This window comes from Hevea brasiliensis, chromosome 2, assembly GCF_030052815.1.
Source record: "Hevea brasiliensis isolate MT/VB/25A 57/8 chromosome 2, ASM3005281v1, whole genome shotgun sequence".
In the NCBI taxonomy this organism is placed as follows: Eukaryota; Viridiplantae; Streptophyta; class Magnoliopsida; order Malpighiales; family Euphorbiaceae; genus Hevea; species Hevea brasiliensis.
Window position 1 is genome coordinate 106,991,095 of NC_079494.1, and position 20,780 is coordinate 107,011,874.

At 29.0% G+C, this 20,780-nt stretch overlaps 2 protein-coding genes across 2 annotated transcripts; one reads left to right on the plus strand and one right to left on the minus strand.

The window, feature by feature from the left end:
* Nucleotides 1-1,792: 1,792 nt before the first annotated feature.
* LOC110651691 (homeobox-leucine zipper protein HAT5) lies at nt 1,793-4,285 on the plus strand. The gene is made up of 3 exons (XM_021807082.2): nt 1,793-2,275; nt 2,957-3,354; nt 3,447-4,285. Exons 1-3 carry the CDS (start codon nt 2,167-2,169, stop codon nt 3,852-3,854), a joined length of 915 nt encoding a protein of 304 aa, XP_021662774.2. The 5' UTR covers nt 1,793-2,166; the 3' UTR covers nt 3,855-4,285.
* An 11,616-nt stretch (nt 4,286-15,901) lies between these two features.
* Nucleotides 15,902-17,821, minus strand: LOC110645051 (uncharacterized). The gene is made up of 2 exons (XM_021798053.2): nt 16,976-17,821; nt 15,902-16,637 (listed from the first exon to the last, which is right to left on the minus strand). Exons 1-2 carry the CDS (start codon nt 17,515-17,517, stop codon nt 16,223-16,225), a joined length of 957 nt encoding a protein of 318 aa, XP_021653745.2. The 5' UTR covers nt 17,518-17,821; the 3' UTR covers nt 15,902-16,222.
* Nucleotides 17,822-20,780: the final 2,959 nt, after the last annotated feature.

Here is a 20,780-nt window from a genome sequence, read left to right on the forward strand (position 1 = left end):
GGTTGCTTTTGTTTTCTTCTTCCCTCTCCCTCGTTGCCATCTACTTCTTTATGCTTTTACTTCTTTACCCCTCCTTCTAGCTTCCCTTCGCTCTTTTTTATTTTTTTAAAAATTAATATTTATTATTTTAATAAAATTAACCACTAAATATTTATATTTTAAAAAATATACTATTTAATTTTTATATTTTATTTTTATTAAATTATTTAATTTATTTATTAATTTTAATATTTTTATTTTAAGGTAATATTTATAATTTTAATATTTCTAATAATTCAGTCTCTAGATTTGAATTAAAAATTTTTTTATTAATATAAATATTAACTTAGTTTTCATTAAAATTAAAAAAAAATTAATGATAATTTTTTAATAGCTAGATACAGCTACTAAGAGCAATTTTGCCTTATGCAAATGGTTTTTAATGGCTAAATACTGTAGTGAACATGAAGTGACAGAGGAGAATTTAGCTGCCAACTTTAGATGAAAGGGTAATACATTGAAATTATCCAATGAAGCCCTACCACATAATCTCTCAATAAAGAACTACATAGATTTTGAAGATTTTAAAAGGAAAAATCAAATGGAAAATCCTACCGTTGCCCATTAATTTATTAATTTTTTTTTCTCAAATTACTGATAATGATTATTTCAATATAAAATTTATGGAAAAACTTATTATTTGGTTAATAATTTTGTAATGCGGTTTTAATTATTTTTGAGAATATTACGTGAATAGTATTATTTTACATTAATTTAGGATAAAAATTATATATTAAATATCATACTCGATAGATTTTTTTTTAATTAATATTTGAATTGGAGTTAAATTTTATTCATTTTTTTAATAAATAGTAACAAAATATGCATTCCAAAACAATTTACACTATGATAGAAATTTTCTTATATATATAGGGAAAAAATATATGAGAAAAATGAACGTGAATTATTAGATTTAAATGTCTATTGAAATTCAACATCATTTCACATTGTCATATATTTATTTACAAAAATAGTCTCAAATGCTAATTGCTGATTTATACAACTTTTTAGTCACATATTTGACAAAAAGAAAATTACCAAGTACGATAGCTTAATGATTAATTTTCTTGAGATGATTTTATTATACTATGATTCAACTTTTAACATTAGTATGATAACTAAATATTATCTCTACTTAGGAGTATAATAGGAGTTAACAGCGAATTGTCTAATAATTCCTCTCATTGGATGTCATCTCAAATTTAGTAATGGACTCTTTTCTATGAGATTGGTTTAAATCGATGATGTTAATCAGAGACTTCAAATTTTAAGTCTAAATACTCAAAAACTTTATTTTTTTATGGATAAAAATATATTTTTACATATACGTAAATTTTAAAGCATTCTTATCACACTTATAACACAAGTAAAATTTAAGATACTTTTATTAATAAAATTAATTAAATATAAATATATTATAATTTCAAAAAATAGTAATGAAATTTAAACATAAGATTTCTCATATGAGATAAATATTTTTTTAACCAATTGAATTAACTTGAATGGGCAACTTAAAAAAAAATTTCAGGATAAAAATGAAAAAGAAAAACTCCGACTGGACAATTTTTTAAAAAATAAGATTTTCAGATAAAAAATGTAAAATAAAAACCCACTAATGCAATTGCGCTTAATCTGATGGCTTTATTTTCTTGTTATGAGAGTGCGGGCAAAATAGTAATTCCACACTGAGCTTGTCAGGGCCAAGAAGAAATGAAAAGCCCCCCATGTCCTTTCACCTAGCTTGCTATAAACCTCATCTAGCCCTCCTTCGCAGAGAAAAATCTCTCTCTTTCTTTGTCTCTCTCTCTCAAAGTTTTCAACTTTCAAAAACCTCCCTTTCTCTTTTGTCTCTGTGTCTGTCTCCAAGGCAGAGAGTCTTTTTCGTATGCCCCAGCCTTCTCTTCTTCCTCTGAGTGATGGGTGTGAGCTTTCTTTACTCTCAGACTTTCCACATTGCCGTGATCCTCATCACCACCTTCTATCGTCATAGGTCCTAGATTGCACTGACTTAAACGCATGAACCCTTTTTCATTATTTCTCATTAATATGGCCTTTTAAGCCTCTGGGAATTCAAAGTACAAAAGCATAACAAAAAACAGTAAAACAAAAGAAACAGAAGGAAAAGCTATGGCATGTGATAAAGTCTCTGATGTTTCAAACATGACTGTTTTGCTTCAAAACGACACTCTCCCATGTGATTCTCTCTGGATTCCCACTTCTTCTGCCATCGTTCATGGTAATTTAGCTTGCTTCTGCTTCTTTTTTCCTTTATTCCTCGTTCTTGTTTTATTTGAACTAGTAATACACTGTTCCGTGCTCTGTATATTGTTGGGAACGTTGATTTTCTATGAAATTTCTCCTTTTTTTTCTAAAAAAAAAATCAGTACAACTTATGATTTTCAGTTTCGATGAATATGGGAACATTTCCTTGCTAAGAAGATTGAATTTTTGTTCCTTGTCCTTGCTTAGGAACAGGATCATCCTACGAAAATTTAATTATTTGGTTTTTTTTTTTTTTTTTTTTTTTTTCAGTCAATACTATGAGTGGCGTGTTTAATTAGGTGAGCTGAATCCTAAGGTTGATCTTCCCGGTGTTTTGGGAGATACAGAAATCCAATTCACCAAAAGTTTTTGTTCTGTCTTTTATGAACAGAGCACTCGTTTTACTATAAAGGAAAGGTTGAAGCTTTTGCATAAACTTTTCTTTTTAATCTTTTATATGCAAGTTTGTTGTTTATTGGGGCTGTTCTGCTTTGAGTTACTTTTGCAACAAGCCTTTTAGTGCTTTTCTGTTCGTAGCTTTCTTGGGTTTTCAATTTCACTTGCTCTCCATTAGAGATGTAAACTGAGATATGAATGTAAGGCAATTTTAGACTGTAATGCTGATCTGGTAATGTTTTTGGTGCAATTGTTTTAGGTGCAAAATCTGTGGTTAACTTTGAGAATGGTGGTGGTGAAGAGGACACCATGGATACGCCATTCTTCCAGGGTATTGTTAAAGAAGAAAATGGCGATGAGGATTTTGATGTGTGCCTTAACCCACCCGGGAAGAAAAGGAGGCTCACAGCTGGTCAAGTTCAATTTCTTGAAAGAAACTTTGATGTAGAAAATAAGCTTGATCCAGAGAGAAAGATACAACTTGCTAAGGAACTTGGGTTACAGCCTCGCCAAGTTGCAATATGGTTTCAAAATCGGCGGGCTCGGTTTAAGAACAAACAGCTGGAAAAGGACTATGATTCTTTGAAAACCAGCTACGATAGGCTCAAGGGTGATTATGACAATCTCCTAAAAGAGAAAGAGAATTTGAAAATTGAGGTAACCAATTTTTCTTTCAAGTGGTACTAATTTGCACTGCCTCTGTACAACTCACTTGACTAATGCCTTGGTTGTTTTTCTCTGTTCAACAGCTTGTTTCCCTGAAAGCGAAATTGCTGGCTCGAGAGAAAGGGATTGGAAATTTAGAACCAGTTGAAGCCATCAATTCACCTAATGTAGAACTTCAAAACGCAGTTCCTAAAACTGTTTCTGAAGTGGTTTCCAATGCACCATTGGTGATACCCAAACAGGAAGAGGCAACTTCAGCTAAAAGTGATGTGTTGGATTCGGATAGCCCGCATTCATTTTTGGAGCCTGGTGATTCTTCTCATGTTTTTGAGCCAGACCAATCAGATTTCTCACAAGATGAAGAAGATGATCTTAGCAGAAGCTTTTTGCCCACACCATACTTCCCAAAACTCTACCATGATCCGCCTGCAAATTCATGTAGTTTTGAATTCCCAGTGGAAGATCAACCATTTTGGTCCTATACTTACTGAGTTCATCTCATGTCATATTGCCTGCGAATTCAAATCAAGGTTCTCTGTTGTAATTATATATATCTTCAAAAGTGCTCGCCTTTACCATATCCTGTGCTTGGCTTGTGACTCTTTCCACAAGACTTATCCTGCGTGGTAGAAGCAGCTTTTAAATGTGATCAGACTTCATTTACGCCCACATTTGAGATGCTTCTTTTGAAAATGGGGTCTTCAATCTGCTCAAATCCGTGGCAACAAGCAAGCACATAAGAGGGTCGCAAATGCATAGTTCAACCGTTCAAGCTCGCAAGGAGAAGTCAGGAAAATATGTCCAAGAAAAATGAAATGATTGTTTCTTGATGGAACAAGCATAGACTTGTCCTGGAGTGAATTAATGTGTAAAATTAATCGAAAAATTACTATAAGTATGATAAAATAAAATTTTAAAATAATTTTTTGTATTGAGCTAATTAAATAATTTTTTATTATTTTTTTAAAAAATAATAAAAAAAATAAAGGCATTCACATTCTACCTTCCATCCGGTAAAAGTTAAAACTTTAGGTTGCCAGTCTAATGAGCCTCCCCTGATGCTCTAATATCATTGAAAATAAAGCTCATTCTATTGTGTAATTGTTTAAATTATCTTTTAAAAAATTTTTTAGCCTTGAGTATATATAGATAGCTCTTTTTAAGTAAAGAATAAAGCTTAATAGCAATTAGAACATGTGATTTAACTGTAACAGTGGGCACCAACTAATGTATTGACAAGAGGAGGCATATACCTCTAATAATCTGTGTGCTTGTGAATTTGACAGCGGATATTAAGCAAACACCAAAAGGACAAACTTCCAAAGGAAGATTTCAAGAAGCTAGCAAATCCAAGTTTGAATCTTATTTTAACAATCACACAGTTCAAAAAGAAGAGTGAATGCTCTTTTACAGGTCAAGGTTATTCTGGTATGCTTCATATTCTATACAGCTTCCTCTCTTGTTTTTTTTTTTAATTTCTTGGAAATTATGACTTTCTTGGCACTCCATTGGCCTATTGAAGATGTTGACAGGCCTTGATTGGTCTTTGAAAGATTAAATAATGATAGAAAATTTTTATTTTATTTTTTCTAAATCCAATTTGATTCCTGCTCAAGATTTGCATCTGTTACAGAATATTTTGCTGATGTAGCTAGGGTTTATTCATCTGACACATACGTTTGCTGATTAATCTGACTTGTTAAAATACTTATTAATTTCTTGAAATATTTACTCATTTGCTATAATGTTTCTCTATTGCATCACCTTAATGAGATTGAAAAGTTCTTTCAATTTTAATTTAATTTAATTTTTGTTATATTTAATAATTAAAATTTATAAATTTTTTAAAATAAAATTAAAATTTTAATCAAATAGATCAATTTAATTAATTAATTAATTTAAAATTTCAGATAATATTTTTAATTTTATTTGACTTCCCTTACTTATTTGCAAATCATGATCAGGTGTTGGAGCTAAACAAATTAATTATTTAATATTTGTGAAAGAGACTAATTATATATTATATGTGCTTGGAAGAATTAGTGGCCCTCTCTAGTCATAATGATGATTAGAAATAATTTATTTGTTTTTTTTTTTTATCTGCAATAGAATTAAAATATTAAGAAAGAAGCATCAACCAACCATAATTTGACATTTTACATTCAAAGTCAAGAAGATCATGCTATTTAATTGATTTTTATTTATTTATTTTGGCAAAATGGTTAACAAAGCATCCTTCATTCACATTACAAACCTAACCAGCCAAGTAGATAGTCCTATGGACAGAGACAGTGCTTTGGAATCTGTATTTGTTTTTCACATTAGGGATTTTGCAATGAAGTTTCATTGTTCTATTTTATGCCTGCAAGAAAAAATTTGAGAGTTCAACTACATCAAGCAATGTTGACTTAAACTATTCAATGAAAATATGAAACCATGGAAGAGCAAAGCAGTAGTTGGTGAGTTGCATACATCAGTTTAGTTTGGCAATTGAGTTTAATTTAAAAATTAACTCAGTGAGTTAAAAGTTTTTAAAGAATTTATAATTTTAGTAAACGCCAGATATTTAAATAATGTAGAATTTTAGATATATATAGATTTTATGCTTTATTTTTTATATATATAAAATGAGTTTTTCATTTGAATTTTTATTTTACTATAATTTTTCATTTAAACTTTCTTTTTTTTACAACTTTCAGCCCTTCACATCTTATATTTAACACTATTTTAGTTATTAAAATTATAAAATTAATTGCACATAAATATTAAATCATTAAATTTTGAAAGACCTGAGTCTTTCATTTTTGGGAAGAAAACTCCTTCCTTTTCCTCCTCTGCCTTTCATTTTCTTCTTTACTCCTCTTCTTTTCCTCTATTTTATCTCTTTGGTTGGTCACAAGGGAGAATTTTCACCCATAGCTCTCCACTTTATCTATATATATATATATATATATATATAAAAGATCAGGAATGACAAAACCTGATGCCGAATTTAGGCGATTACAAACCATTCATTCCTTACATGCTTTGAATGTCTATGCACACTGGTTTCAATTTTTTGTCTTTTTAATCAACAGATCAAACGGTTTAAACTTAACCGAGTTAATTGGGTTTTTCAAAATTTGGAATTTGATAACAATGGTTGAAAAAAAGGCTCAGCTATCTTTGCATCCTAGAACTACTTTCTGCTTCCTTGCTCTAAGCTAGAAACGTCGTATGGGAAGTTAGAGAAACCATCATCTAAAGCAAGAAAAACAAAAAACCACCATATTAAGGTCATCGATGGGTCTCAATGAAAGCATCAAAGGACCTCTCTCTCCAATCGTTATAATCGCTGACTGGTAGAGGAGGGTGGCGCCACAAACTCACTGGCCTCTTAATCTCTTATAGCCTAAGGATCAACCTTCAAATATGTTTACCCCTAGAGTAGCAGACATTCATGCAAGGCTTAAAGCCATCCCTTCAAGTAAACGGCAACTCCTAGACTCGTTTTGCATTGAACCAACACTAAGTTAAACCACTCAATTACTAGCATACTTGATCTGCCTCATGTAACCCTCACTTTGAAGCTCCAGATATCAGCCAAAACAGACTCAAAATCAACTATCTATAATACCAAGCCCGAGTGGGGAGGAAACCCATACCCAACTAGTGAGAAAGACCACCTTCCCTTGCCCAAAATCAAGTAGAGCAACTCGACTAAATCAAGAGAAAATAAAATAAAAAGACCGAAATGAGAGAAATTCTCTCTCTAAAATGTTAGAGAGAGATAAAGACTATTTTCTTGGGAAATTATTTAATTTAAATAAATTTGTTGAAGCTTATAAATCATTCAAGTTGGATGTTATGATATTTTAGCACAATTAGCCAAACTATTTTAATTATTCCTTTAGCTGGATTTGAGTACTCACGAGGGCAACCTAGCTGGATTTGAGAAGGGAACCGGAGAAGAACCTTTACTGCCACGTGTTCGGATGAGATCAGAAGATCCTGAGTCGACCATCACGTGTCGACGTCGAACCGGCCACGCATCCCCAGACCCCGAGCACACCAGGGAAGCTTTGATGTATTGGATACCGCTATCAAATTGAGAAGTTGAAACGCGACGTGGCAGCAAATAGATGGTGGTCAATAAAGCCCGCGGTCTGGAAAGTGGGGTCCATTGTACAAGTGTCGTTTTCTTTTATTCTGTTACAGCGGGCACAAATAAGAATGAGATGAGAGACGATGTATCAAAGCGGGACCCAAGGCCTCCTCAAGATGGGCTTTCCATCTGTCTCCGCCTGATGTCACACGTGTTCCGTCTTTTCTCCGATCCCACCACCCACGTGCGCACCATTTCTCCCTGTCTATGGCAATTTTTAGTCTTAATTTGAAATAAATTATTTACGAGGTAAAATATTTCATAAATATATTTTTATTTTTATTTCTTTAAAATTAAGTTTTACGTTATAATATCTTATTATAAATATAAAAATTAATAAAAAATTGATTAAATTAAATTTATATAAAATTTTAATTTCCAGTAAGAGATTAGAAATAAAACAGATCGAGAACGGGTTCGCCTTCTGACCCCGCCATCGTCAGGGAGTGGGGCAAAATAAGTTTTCTGGCGAAGATTTTTTTTTAAATTTATTAGAATATAAATAAATTTATTTATTGAAAAATAAATTTTTAGTTCAAATTTCAATTCTAAATATATTTTTAATAATATACATTTTATTAAAATTTAAAATTTTAATTAGATAAAAGTAAATTATTTTTTAATAAAAATAATAAGATATTACTTTGAACAAATTTTCAAGGATAAATTTTCTTACTCCGCATAATATTAAAAATATGATGAAATAAAAAAAAATAATCGATTACATATTGAAGTAAAAATTGATTATCATTTTCAGGGCAAAACCAAAAAGTTTAGTCATTGCGATAAAAAAAAATTATTTTATGCAATTAAAATAAAAAATTGTTATATAAAATAATAAATTATTTAATAAAAAATAATAATGTATAAAAAAAATTTTATATATAAAAATAAAAATAATTTTATAAAATATTAAATTCTTATAATAATCTTAAATTTAAAATTATTTTCATCGTATTTTTATTTTTTACAAATATTATATAATTACTTCATTATCAATATTATTAAAAATATTTTTTTTCAACTTATATATTTAAAGAACTATTAAATAATAAAAAAATAAAACCAATTGATAGAAAAATAAATTAAAAAATTAAATAAAACAAGTAATATTAGAATAAACTTACTCGAAATAGAATATTAAAGAAGACTTCTTTTTTTATTTCGATTAACATAAAATTTTATATAAATATAAAAAATCTTAATCCTTTTTAACGTATTTTTTTATTTATTTAATGACACTTCAGCTTTTATATTATTAAAAAAATAAAAATTATTATTTTTTATTATTAATTTTTGAACAACCATTAATATTTTTTAAAAATTTTCTCATATATATATATATATATATATATATATATATATATATATATATATTATTGAATGTAGATCCGCCCCTGATCATTTCCAACAATTTTTTTTCTAAAATAAAAAATTAAATATTTTATTAATTAATTATATTAATTTAATTTCATTATATCTTTAATTTACAAAATAACTGTACATTAAATTTAATAAGTGAAATAAAAATATAATTATATGACACAGAAATATAATAAAATGAGGATTAAAATGGATGTAGTGATTATTCATTTAATAATTGCATGGAAGTCTACATGCTTTAAATACTGTATATTATTGCAGATTCGTTTTGATTTTATTTTAAATTAAAATCGATACTTTTATATATGAATTGAGAATTTAAAACTAAATTACATAATTTTTTTTTTACCTCAATTCAATTAATTTTTTTTTATCAATCATTGTATTTACAATAAAATAATTTAATTTTTTTAATTTTAAAATAATATTTTAAAAATATAAAAATATATAACAATTATTTTTTTTTTGGTTTACACATTTTAAATGAACTCTTAATTTTAATTTTAAATTTGAATCCAACAATGATAGGGCTTAAGAAGAACGGGTGGTAATTGAGGATAAACAACGGTTGCAAGTTTATAGTACTTCATGCTTTCATATATATATATATATATATATATATATATATATATATAACATTGGTTTAATTGTCTTTTTTAGAGTTTATATAATTTTAAAATTTTTAATTCTACTTATATTTAATTTCAATTAAATATAAAATTTTATAAAAAGTAATTATATTTTTATTATTTAAATTAATATTAAAATTTATATAAATTTAAAATTCATAATTTTACTTATACTTAACTTCAATTAAATATAAAATTTTATAAGAAATAAGAAATAAAAAATATTATTAATCTATCTATTATTTATACAAATATAAAAATATTTATATATTTTTAGTGACAAATAAATAATTTATTACTAATAATGCATATTAAAGATAATAACATATATCTAATCATATAAATTTGTTGCTAATGCTATTTAACAATAAAAAAAATATGTCGTTAAGAATTTTAGTAATTAATACATTCTAAACATTGTCGTTGCTAATCTTTTAATAACAAAAAATTTGTCTCTAAATATTTTATGATGTTAATTCTACAATATACTATATTGTTACTAATAACTTTTAGTGATGAAATATTTATCACTAAATATTTAATAATTTTATTTTTTTACATTTGTAATAATTAATATAGATTAAAATTTTAATATTATTGTAATAATAATTCTACTTGTATTAAAAATATATTATAATTATTAATGTAGTAATTCTATAATTATAATCCTATAAGTGTTATTACTTTTTAAACTAATAAAAATATTCTTATAAATATTAATAATTTAAATTTATATTTTTCTTTTATAAATTTTATTTTTTTTAAATTATTATACAAAAATCTTGTTATAATTTTTAATTTAAAATTAGAAACTTATATATATATATATATATATATATATATATATATATATTCAATTTTAATTAAAATATGCATGATTAAATCTATGTTTATGTTTTAATCAATAATTTATTTATAACATATATAATATAATCTATAATTTAAAAATTAAAAATACTTATCAAATATGTTAAATAATTAATATATTAAATAGATTTTAAAATTTTTTATATTAAACAATATGGAAATATAAAATTTCAATATCTCAAGATAATAAAAATGAAAATTTTATAATAATAATTATAATAATACAGTAATTAACAAAAACTCATTTAAAAAATTATTTTATTTTTTAATTTTATGAATAATTTTCTTTCAAATATTAATTATACAATTTCATTATAAAATTAACATTATTTTAAATTATGAAAAATTAAAATAAGTTATGCAAAAAAATTTTTTAAAAAATAAAATAATAGAGTTTAAATGAATTAAATTCAATAAGTTAATTTGTATTTATTATTAATTTATTTTAATTTTTAAATATTTTCACCTATTTATATTTTTTAAATTTATTATTATATCTTTTTTTATTATATTACATTTAAGTTCATGATTAAGTTAATATTATATGTTAATAATATAACATATAACTCAACTCAACTCAACTTAAGTAAGTTTTTATCCCAAAAATTTGAAATTGGCTATATGAATTCGTTTTTTTTGAAAAAAATATAATTGAATTAAAAAATAATTTTTAAATTGATAAATATATTTATTTATATAATTAATTAAAATGACATTAAATTAATATTTTAATTTAAATAATTAAATATTATATTTATAATATTATGATAATATTATATAATATATAAAAAATTAATAAAAAATATATAAAAAAATTAAATCATGAATTATATAATGAATATAATAACGTAGAACACCGTTTATTAAAAAAAAAAAAATAGTATTTCGAAATAAGTAAACCATTAAAGCATTTTAAGCATATTTCCCTATAATGTTACTCATATTTGAGATATTATATGACATATTTAAGATTTGGATTGATATAAAGCCTATGAAGTCTCTGGAAATTTTAATGTTTTCAAAACCTTTAATTTTTTAGAGAAAGAAACTTACTTTTTGTTCTATTTTTGGTTCTTACACTTAGTCATATATTTTCTATCGTTTAAGCGGTTTCCCCTACCTAATTAGAATAGGAGAAGCTTCTATTTTCTGTTTAATCTTGGGTTACTCAAACGACCTTTAGGTGGGTGTAAATATTTGTTTTCTATGTTTGTTTGTGGGCATATTGAGCTTTAATGATAGGTTTTTCCTTTGAATATGCCTTGTCCTGTCTTTCTTCTTTGGCTCTGTGCTTATAGCAAGTTTGTATACTGTTGGCTTTCGGTGCTTCCCAGAGAGGTGTTAAACGTCTAGGTTCTCCTTTTGCAACCCAGTGTATGCATTTCTTCTATAAGTGACTGAAATCTTCGGGATGGCGATACCTTCGGGATCGTGTGTCGGACTTTAAAGGTGACCCATAAGGCTCGCTTGCCGTGGAGCTTTGCCCAGTCGCCCTCGTTAACAGAATATTCAACTTGCAACAAGTTTCTTTGGATCCCTGGTTGCTTTTGGTCTTATGCTTTTCTCTGAGCTAGCTCTATGAAGACCGTGGTTGATCTCTACTTGGTAGCTAACTGCTATCCTCGCCATCTATGGCCATTGAAAGGCGAAGATCTCCGGCGACACCTCATCTGGTTTCATCAGTGGTGGCTTTTGCAACCCATTGTTTTGCTGATCTCTTCCTTGGGTTTAGGATCCGATGCAGTCTAGGGCTCTAGTTTGTTGGGCTTTAGGCTTTTTGTTTCTGTTGGATTGTTTAAATTATATTTTTTAAATTTATTTGGGGTTAGATTGTGATTGTATTAAGAGATGTGCTTCACTTGCCTATAGGCCTTCTGGCTTTTTCGGCTCGTGTAATTGGGCTTAGTCCAATCCATTAATGAATTTCTATCTTTAGAAGATAAAATAGCTTTTAAAATAATAAGCAGAAGGATTTAAAAATTAAAAAATATATATATATTATTTAATTTTTATATTTTAATAAAATTAATTATTTAATATTTATATTTTAAAAAATATAATATTTAGTCTTCTGTTAAACTTTTTAGTTTTTTCGATAAATTTTTTATTATTCATTTTATTCAAATTTCTATTTAGTCTCTCTATTTTAAGTAAGCTAATTAATTAATCTCTATATTTTAAAAAATACTATTATTTAGTTTCTCTATAAAAGCACTACTATTTAATTTCTCTATTTTGGTGAAACTAATATATTTTGAAAAACATAATATTTTAAAAAATATATTTTAAGATAAAAATAAAAATTTTGTAATGTGATACTAAATTTGAATTTAAAATTTTTTTAAATTTTTAATCCCTTGGATACCATTTTTATTTTTTCTTTACTGTCAAATAATTTTTCTTAATTATTTAAAAATTTAAGAAATCTAATTAACTTTTTTGTGTAGATAGCTTATACCATTTTTATCAATAAATGAAAGTAAAAAGAGAATGAAAAGGAGAAGAGTGTGAGTGTAAAAGAGAAAAATCATGGAAAGAGATAAATAAAAGAAGGTAAGAGAGAAATAAGTGAAAGAATATTATGGTACTTTAAGTATAAAAAATAGTTATGAGGCTAAATTATTAACCGAGTCAAATTACTTAAACTAATTAATTTGTTTTTTTTAAATATACTGACTAACTAATTAATTTCATTAAAATAGAGAAACTAAATAATAGTTTGATCAGTATTAATTAATGTAAAAATTGACAAATGAATAAAATAATTTAACTAAAGTAAAGGCTAAATAATATATTTTTAAAATTTATAAAATAAATAATTAATTTTAAAGATTTATTGACAAATCTAAACTATTTGTGGATCATTTAATTTTTTTTTGGTGACGGAAATCATTCCGGTTGATCTTAAATTTAAGTTCTCAAAATAAGAAATTTAAAGACAGTCCCAAATCATTTTGAGAGTTTCTAATTTTGTCGATAAATAATTGGAAAGTTTCGAAAGCCGAATCTACCAAGTTTCGATTCATGCTAACCATGAGTCGTGGATATCGTTGTTCCAAATTTGCTCATTGATCCCAAACGAGTTGATAGGGATCAAAATCACTGCTTGTTGTCACCAAGAAAGGGAGAAATGGACAGCCATTGCCATTGCATTTCTAATGGCATTTGGCTTTAATTGTCGTTGATTTTTGTCATCTTGCTACCGTTTGGTGAGTTTTTGCGGCCAGAAAAGACTTGTGGAAGGTGGGAGGCAGGTTTGTAGAGGTGAAGCAAGGTGAGAAGGGGTGAGGACAGAGAAAGAGGAGGGAGAGTGAAACCATGGAGAGAGAAGCTGCGGGTTAGAGATAGCAAAAGTTCCCAAACCTTTCTCGCTCAGTCTCGAATCCGATCAATTTTTTTCAATCCTGCCCCAACTTCAATTTGTGTGAGGCAGGAATAGGAAGACTTTCTCCCCGCCCCAAAAGCTTATAACTCGTTCGGCACAATAATATATTATTATTATTATTATTATTATTATTATTATTTATTAAAAATAATTTATTTTTATATATTTAAATATTATAATTTTAACAAATATATAAATATATTATTAAAATAATATGTAAAACTTACAATTTTAATTATATTTTATGTTTAATAAATAAATTTATATTATATATTAATAAATTAAAATGAAATAAATAAAAAAAAATTAAAAAAAAAATTCCCTGCAGAGAAACCTGTCCCGCCTCGCCCCCTATCCCAACCTCGAATTTTTGTGGGGCGGAGAAAAGAGGAGTGATCCCCGCTCCCAACTCTCCCTGTTGCCATTCCTACTGTGGGTGGGTGGAGGAGAGGGGCTATCTTTTAATTTTACTTTCATTATTCATGATATTACACTTTAATCCCTTAGCCCAAACCTTCATTTCAAGGAGGTCCAAAAACTTTTCAACCGAGTCATTGAACTTTTTTTTTCTTTCAATTTTTTTCATCTCCTGCCCGTTGGGATGATTTAAATACAACAAATTTTTATAACTCTCTAAAATAATAAAATAATCAAAACGGCATTGACTGACCTTTAAAATAATAAATAAAAATTTAAAGCTCAAATTTATAAAACAAGTAATTACCAAAAATCTCAAAATTAAAATAAAAAATTTCAATATTAAAATATTTAATATTTTTAAGAAGTTACATTTTATATTAAATTCATGGCAAATTCTGTTGAAATCTTCAATTGTACAACTAAAATCAATAACATAACATTGAGTGCGTGGGTTTTTTTTTTAAATTTATTTTTTTAATAATACCAATCCTAATGTATCTTAATTCTATATCTTATTGAAGAGAACTGTAAAATCATAATATTTGAAGGGCTAATTTCAAAAGAACATTTAGGACATTTTAATAATAAAGGTTTGAAATTTATATCAAATTCCATTCAAAATCCATAATCATTATATAGCCAATTCAATAAATAAAAAAAAAATATTCAAAGGAATTTCATCAAGTGGTAGGGAGGGGGAGGAAAATCACATAGAAGTCAATTAATTAAAGCCATTAAGTGAATAATTGAGATAATCCTCTAGAAAACATTAGCGACTTGGGGTTAAACCCTAATCTATCTAGCACATAGTAAGAAGATGGGTGATGGTCAAAGACCAGAAGTACAATGGCTGAGCCTGATCATTCTTTGAAGGATTGGGCTTGATCAATGGGACAATGGCCTTGACTTTCCTCTAATGGAAGCTGGAAACAATTAGTAAATGACAAAGGTTCATGCCCCCGCCCATTGCGATCTGCTGTATTGACATGGCTATGGCTAATGTTTGGGGGAGGAAAATGACAAGAAATTGCTAATTCTATTTTCTTCCCTTTTTTCCTTCCTGTTCCAAACAGAGCACAAGAGTCGGTAGAAATAAAGGTCTATAGAGAAAATACTTCCCAGAAGAACTGACTACACCAACCCCATGAAGATGACAAAAAAGAGATGCTTTCCGTAGACTCAGTATCATAGATTAAGCAAAGCTCTGAAGACATGCTTCTGTTCAATCAAGACAGGATATCAAACAATAAGGACATGACCAAGTATCACGAGCAACTTACTCAAGGTAGTCCAGCTGCTTGAGAAATTTGACACCATTCAGGTATTCACCATTTCCTTGTTTGATGCTCAAACCCTTAAGGATGATCCAAATATTAACCAAAGGACTCCAGTTACTCTTATTAGAAGTTTAGAATATGTTCAAACGTGTTATAAACCAAATTAAATATGACTCTGTAAGACTGAATCATAATATCGTAAATACTGCAAAAACACAGCAGGAAGGATTGCCTTCATATTCACGCCCATCAATCAGAATAAAAAGTAATATTGGGCCTCCCAGGAAACAGTTCATGTTTAAGAGCTTCTTTGACTGTTTAGTTGCATAAATGTGTGTATTCCTTTGTTCCACCCTACTGTTATAAATTTTAATTTCCAAACAAAATTCACGGGCATTCATCTCATCTATTCATTTTATGAAAATAAAGAACCGGAAAACCGGAATCATTCATAACCTCAAGAAAACCACAATCTCCCTGAGATTTGATGAACTTCATATTTTTCCTCAGTTTTGAGAGGATCAAATTCTCACTGAACAGTTCCCAAAGAACAAGATTTCCCTCAAGAATATGTAGATTTTTTGCAGCACAGTCAGCGAAAAGTGAAAACCAACTTCCTACATAAAATCAAAGGTTGCAACAAGGAATAAACTGCTACCAACTCCCAAGTGACTGAATATACAAATTGGAAAATTATAGATTGTTGGTTTACTGCTCATCAGAGGGATATTTAGTCTAATCCACCACCTAAATATCAGTTTGAGGAGCTCAAAGACTTCCTAATATTCCGAAGGATACTCCACATAAACATGGATATCAGGAAGAGGATAATACCAGTAACAATTGCATACTTGAGACCAAGGTTCACCAATAAATTGACCAGCAGCCCAGCCAATACAACACCAACAAAATTTGCTGATACAGCTGGCCAGAATGGCATATCAAGAATAGAAGCAATGATGGCTCCGGTCCATGCTCCAGTACCAGGGAAAGGGACGGCAACAAAAAGCATCAAGCCAAGCCACTGAAACTCTTCCACAGGACCAGCCTTCTTTTTGGCATTCTCAAACAGCATGTCAAGGAATCGAGATGCCGACTGGTTCTTTCCAGCAAGGAAAGAAGCAAATCTCTTCAAATAAAGTATAATGAAAGGCACAGGAACCATGTTCCTGCAATTAAAAACCCCAAAATTTGTTAACCTCATGCTGATTGATTCTTTTCTTAAACCAATGTGCTTTTGCACTATTAATGATACAGAAAATCCTAGCTAACACATGGATTTTGAGCTTGTTCCGAGTCGCAAGCACATCAATATGATAAAAACAAAATTAACAGAGGTTGATTTGGCTTCAATTATATGTTGAGTACACATCAGTTCAAATGGGCACATTGCAATTGCAAAATGCAGCCCAATTTTGTCCCACTAATCAATCATCAAAAACTTGAAAAATACTTAAAAGTATCCATATTCATGAGCATTGACCGTAATAAGCAAAGAGAGACTAACCCAATAATCGATAAGACAGTTAGCGTTAGAGGCTTAAGTTGCATCCAATAACCAACAGGAATAGCTCCACGGAGCTCAAGCACTGGAAGCGTAGCAAGAGCAAACACCACAGCTTCATCAGGCCAACCCGAACCTCGAAGAGCGCTGCCAATCTTTAGCCCAAAGCTGGAGGCTTTGATGGAATTGACAGCTGCATTAGCATCCCCAGAAGCTGCAAACCAAGCAAGAGAAAGAGAAGCCCAAAACACAACCCAAAACATAAATTTGGCTGGCCTTTCCTCAAAGGACGGCAATATTTCTTCATCATCTGCAGGATCAAGAAACCTAAGTGAAGAAGATCTAGCTAAAGCGAAAGGAGCAGACGAGAAAATACGATAGCCAGGAAGATCCACAGTTTGAAATGCCAAGAATGGCTTGGACTTGAAAAGAGCTTGTTTGTCATGGGAAATAGAAGGATAAGGACTAGTATTCAAACGGTTAGGCAAGGCTCTGAGATGGGTATTTCTAAAAGGGAGGGAAAATGGTGACACAGAGGCAGCCATTGAAAGAGGCAAGCTTAAAATTCAAAGAATATTCATTCCAGCTCCATCAAAATTGGGGTTTTGGTAACACAAAAGCAGATTCTGAGATTACAAGTGACCCTCAATAATCTAGCTTGACATTTCGCAGTTTTGAGTTGAGAATCTGAATGGCAATTAGGTATAAATAATAAGCCTTTTGAAGAGATAATAAAAGACTTGTCTTTCTCTTAGCCCAATCAGGTGGAGAGAAATGGAAATGAAATTAGAACTTCGTTTCCAACTACTCTATGGGCAAATTGTTAGTGCCACCTAGTGGCCGCCAAGGTAGGCGCTTTGGGTTATTAAGGTATTCATAAGATAATATTTTGATGTGGAAACCAATGACGAAAGAGATAAATAGAAACGGCATTAACCAACAAGTAGGGAGGATTTCCCAAGCTACAATGTTTTCTGCCGTTTGCTATTAATTTTGTTTTAATTTTAATTTTATTTATCGTCTAATTTTAAACCTTTTTTTAAAAATAATTTTAAAAAAATATAAAAAAAACTTTTTATATTTTTTTATAATTTGATTTTCTATTTTAAGACATAAAAAACAAAATAAATATATTTTATCAATTTAAGTTTCTTTAATAATTGAAAAATAAAAATTAAAAAACTGAAAATAAAATTAGAAACCACATGGTCTAATTAAATTTAATTATTTTAATAACAATATGTTTAATTTGGTATTAATTAATAATATAAAATATATATTGTATTTTTTGGTTGATTTATTTTTTATTTTTAAACATGATTAATTGGTTAACACAGAAATTTTCTTTTTGTTTCATTTAGATTTTTTTTTAAGCTTAGTTTGATTACTATTTTAAAATCCATTAAAAATTTTACTATCATAATACCTGTAATTAATATCCTCATTGTGTCTATAATTTATTTGTAGAGGCCTGCACTTATTTTTTGTTCAATATTTACAATGCGCTGAAGAGAGACAGAGTATAAAATCATGTCATGCAAAAGATTAAAATGTAATATATTGGTTATATAATATTTATTAAATAGAGTAAATAATTCTTAATAGTTTATATTTTAAAATTGACTAAATATTAATTATATTTAATATTAAATTATAACTTGCATAAAAATTATTCATTTATACATTATAATTACTTAGTAAAATATATTATATTGACACTTTTTTCTTGTAAAATAATTTTAGTCATTAATTATAATAATTTTACGAAAAAAATATATATAGTTAGAGTCCACCCAAATACACGACATACATTTTCTATATGGTCAATGCATTTTTTTTTTAAATTAAGTTGAGAATTATTTTTCAAGTTTTCATTCCAATGGATTAGTAATTCTTTTATTTTTTTTTATTTATTTCATGCATTAATTATTTTTCTGTTTCAGTTAAATAATTTTTTTTTATAACCGTAAAATTTTAAAGATTAAAGAAATAAAAGTTTATGAGATGTTTTTAATAAACAATGAAAAATTTATAAGCACAAGTATAGTTTTGCTTGATAAAAATATCAAATTCATAACTTTCAACAAATTACTCTAAAGTTATGTCATAATCATTTCGTTCCTTTATTTTTTTTTTTTCATTAATCAATTTATAAATTAAAACATTTAAAACTTAAAATGCACATGTAATTATAATAACAGCCACCATAAATAAAAGATAACATTTTTTAAAAAAATATTTTGTCACGACCCAACCTATGGGCCGGACCGGCACTAGGACCTAGGCCAGCCTAAAGCCCCCGAGGCCCGTAGTAAGCCTAAATATTCATTAACCCAATTCTAAGGCCCATTTAGGCCCAATTTCAAGAAACCAATCGGACAGAGTCCGACCATAAAGTGGACCTTTCAACGGGGAGTTTTTGACTCACCCGACCTGTAAACACAATAACCAATCCATTGGGGAGCTCAGCTCACCCTCCACATACTCATATTATCATAAAGATAAATGGGAGCTCAGCTCCCTCATCCAGTCCATCAAACATGCATATAATAATTTTACAGGTCCACATGACAATTTATATTACAGACCCAAATCATTTAAATATCTCTAACACATGCGGAAATTTTAAGATTTAACAAGATTATACAAACATTAATAATCGACCTGCGAGGGAGAAAGCAGGTTAACCTCAAAAATATCCTCCTGTGGCCTGGAAAAATTTTTGAACAGGAGTGAGTGTTCGACTCAGAGAGTAAAATATCAATTTTAACCATAATCTCTATAACTATCTAAAACTAATGCACCCTGTAGAGTGAAATGCAACATCAACATCATTTTCACATCATAACATCAAAAAGGTAATTTGGAGCACTCACGCACCCTGTAACATCAATCATAATATATGGGAGCTGATCCCCTATACAGCTCTCTTAAATCCAATCCGGTGCCAGCGAAGAACTCAGCTCGGACTTCCACTTAAATACCAAATCGGGGTCCCAGCGAAGAACTCAAGCCGTGTCTACCTCGAAGGACCGGGTCCCAGCGAAGAACTCAAGCCGTGTCTACCCGTCCTATCCATAGTCCACACCACATCACACGCACGCCAACGCACCCACACTGCTCCAAATTACCACAACAACATCCATGGCACGCTAACAGTTATGAATGCAACATAAATCGTGCCTAGAGTTTAACTACATACTGCTCCAAATTACCACAACAACATCCATGGCACGCTAACAGTTATGAATGCAACATAAATCGTGCCTAGAGTTTAACTACATAAATATATGCATATAAGTGATGCATGGGCATGCTTGAACATATAATAATATCGAAATTACAATTAAAATTAATATTTTACTCACAGACTTGACGGTGGTCACTGAGGCGGCTGGGCGGAGGAAGAAGTCTGTCTCGGCTCACCTGACAATTTTTATTACAATCATTTAATAAATTTGACCCCATGCAAACAAGGAAAAAGACCAAATACGTCCCATGTCGTGCCGAAAATCCGGCAGAGTCTCCCCTATACCTAGGACCTACCCAACCTGCAAAAGAGCTCAAAACACACTTCTATACTCACAATCCATATATCCACAACTCAACCACATCACACAGCCCCTCCTGGGCCCATCAAATCAATCATTCATCACAATATGTAAAATTTCAATTTAGTCCTTATAATTGATCATTTTTACAAAAACTGCCCCAACAAGTTCTAAAAATTCTAAAACTTTGCCCCGCGGTCCTTAGCAATATTACTAAGCTATTGCAAAAAGAATCATAATTTTCTAAGCTACCACGA

Bases quoted from the DNA above. Each gene is read 5' to 3' on its own strand.
- LOC110651691 (XM_021807082.2), top strand. From the start codon at position 2,167: ATGGCATGTGATAAAGTCTCTGATGTTTCAAACATGACTGTTTTGCTT. The intron at 2,276-2,956 runs GTAATTTAGCTT...CAATTGTTTTAG, and splicing joins TTCTTCTGCCATCGTTCATG to GTGCAAAATCTGTGGTTAAC. The intron at 3,355-3,446 runs GTAACCAATTTT...TCTGTTCAACAG, and splicing joins AAGAGAATTTGAAAATTGAG to CTTGTTTCCCTGAAAGCGAA.
- LOC110645051 (XM_021798053.2), bottom strand. From the start codon at position 17,517: ATGGCTGCCTCTGTGTCACCATTTTCCCTCCCTTTTAGAAATACCCAT. The intron at 16,638-16,975 runs GTTAGTCTCTCT...TTTTAATTGCAG, and splicing joins ACTGTCTTATCGATTATTGG to GAACATGGTTCCTGTGCCTT.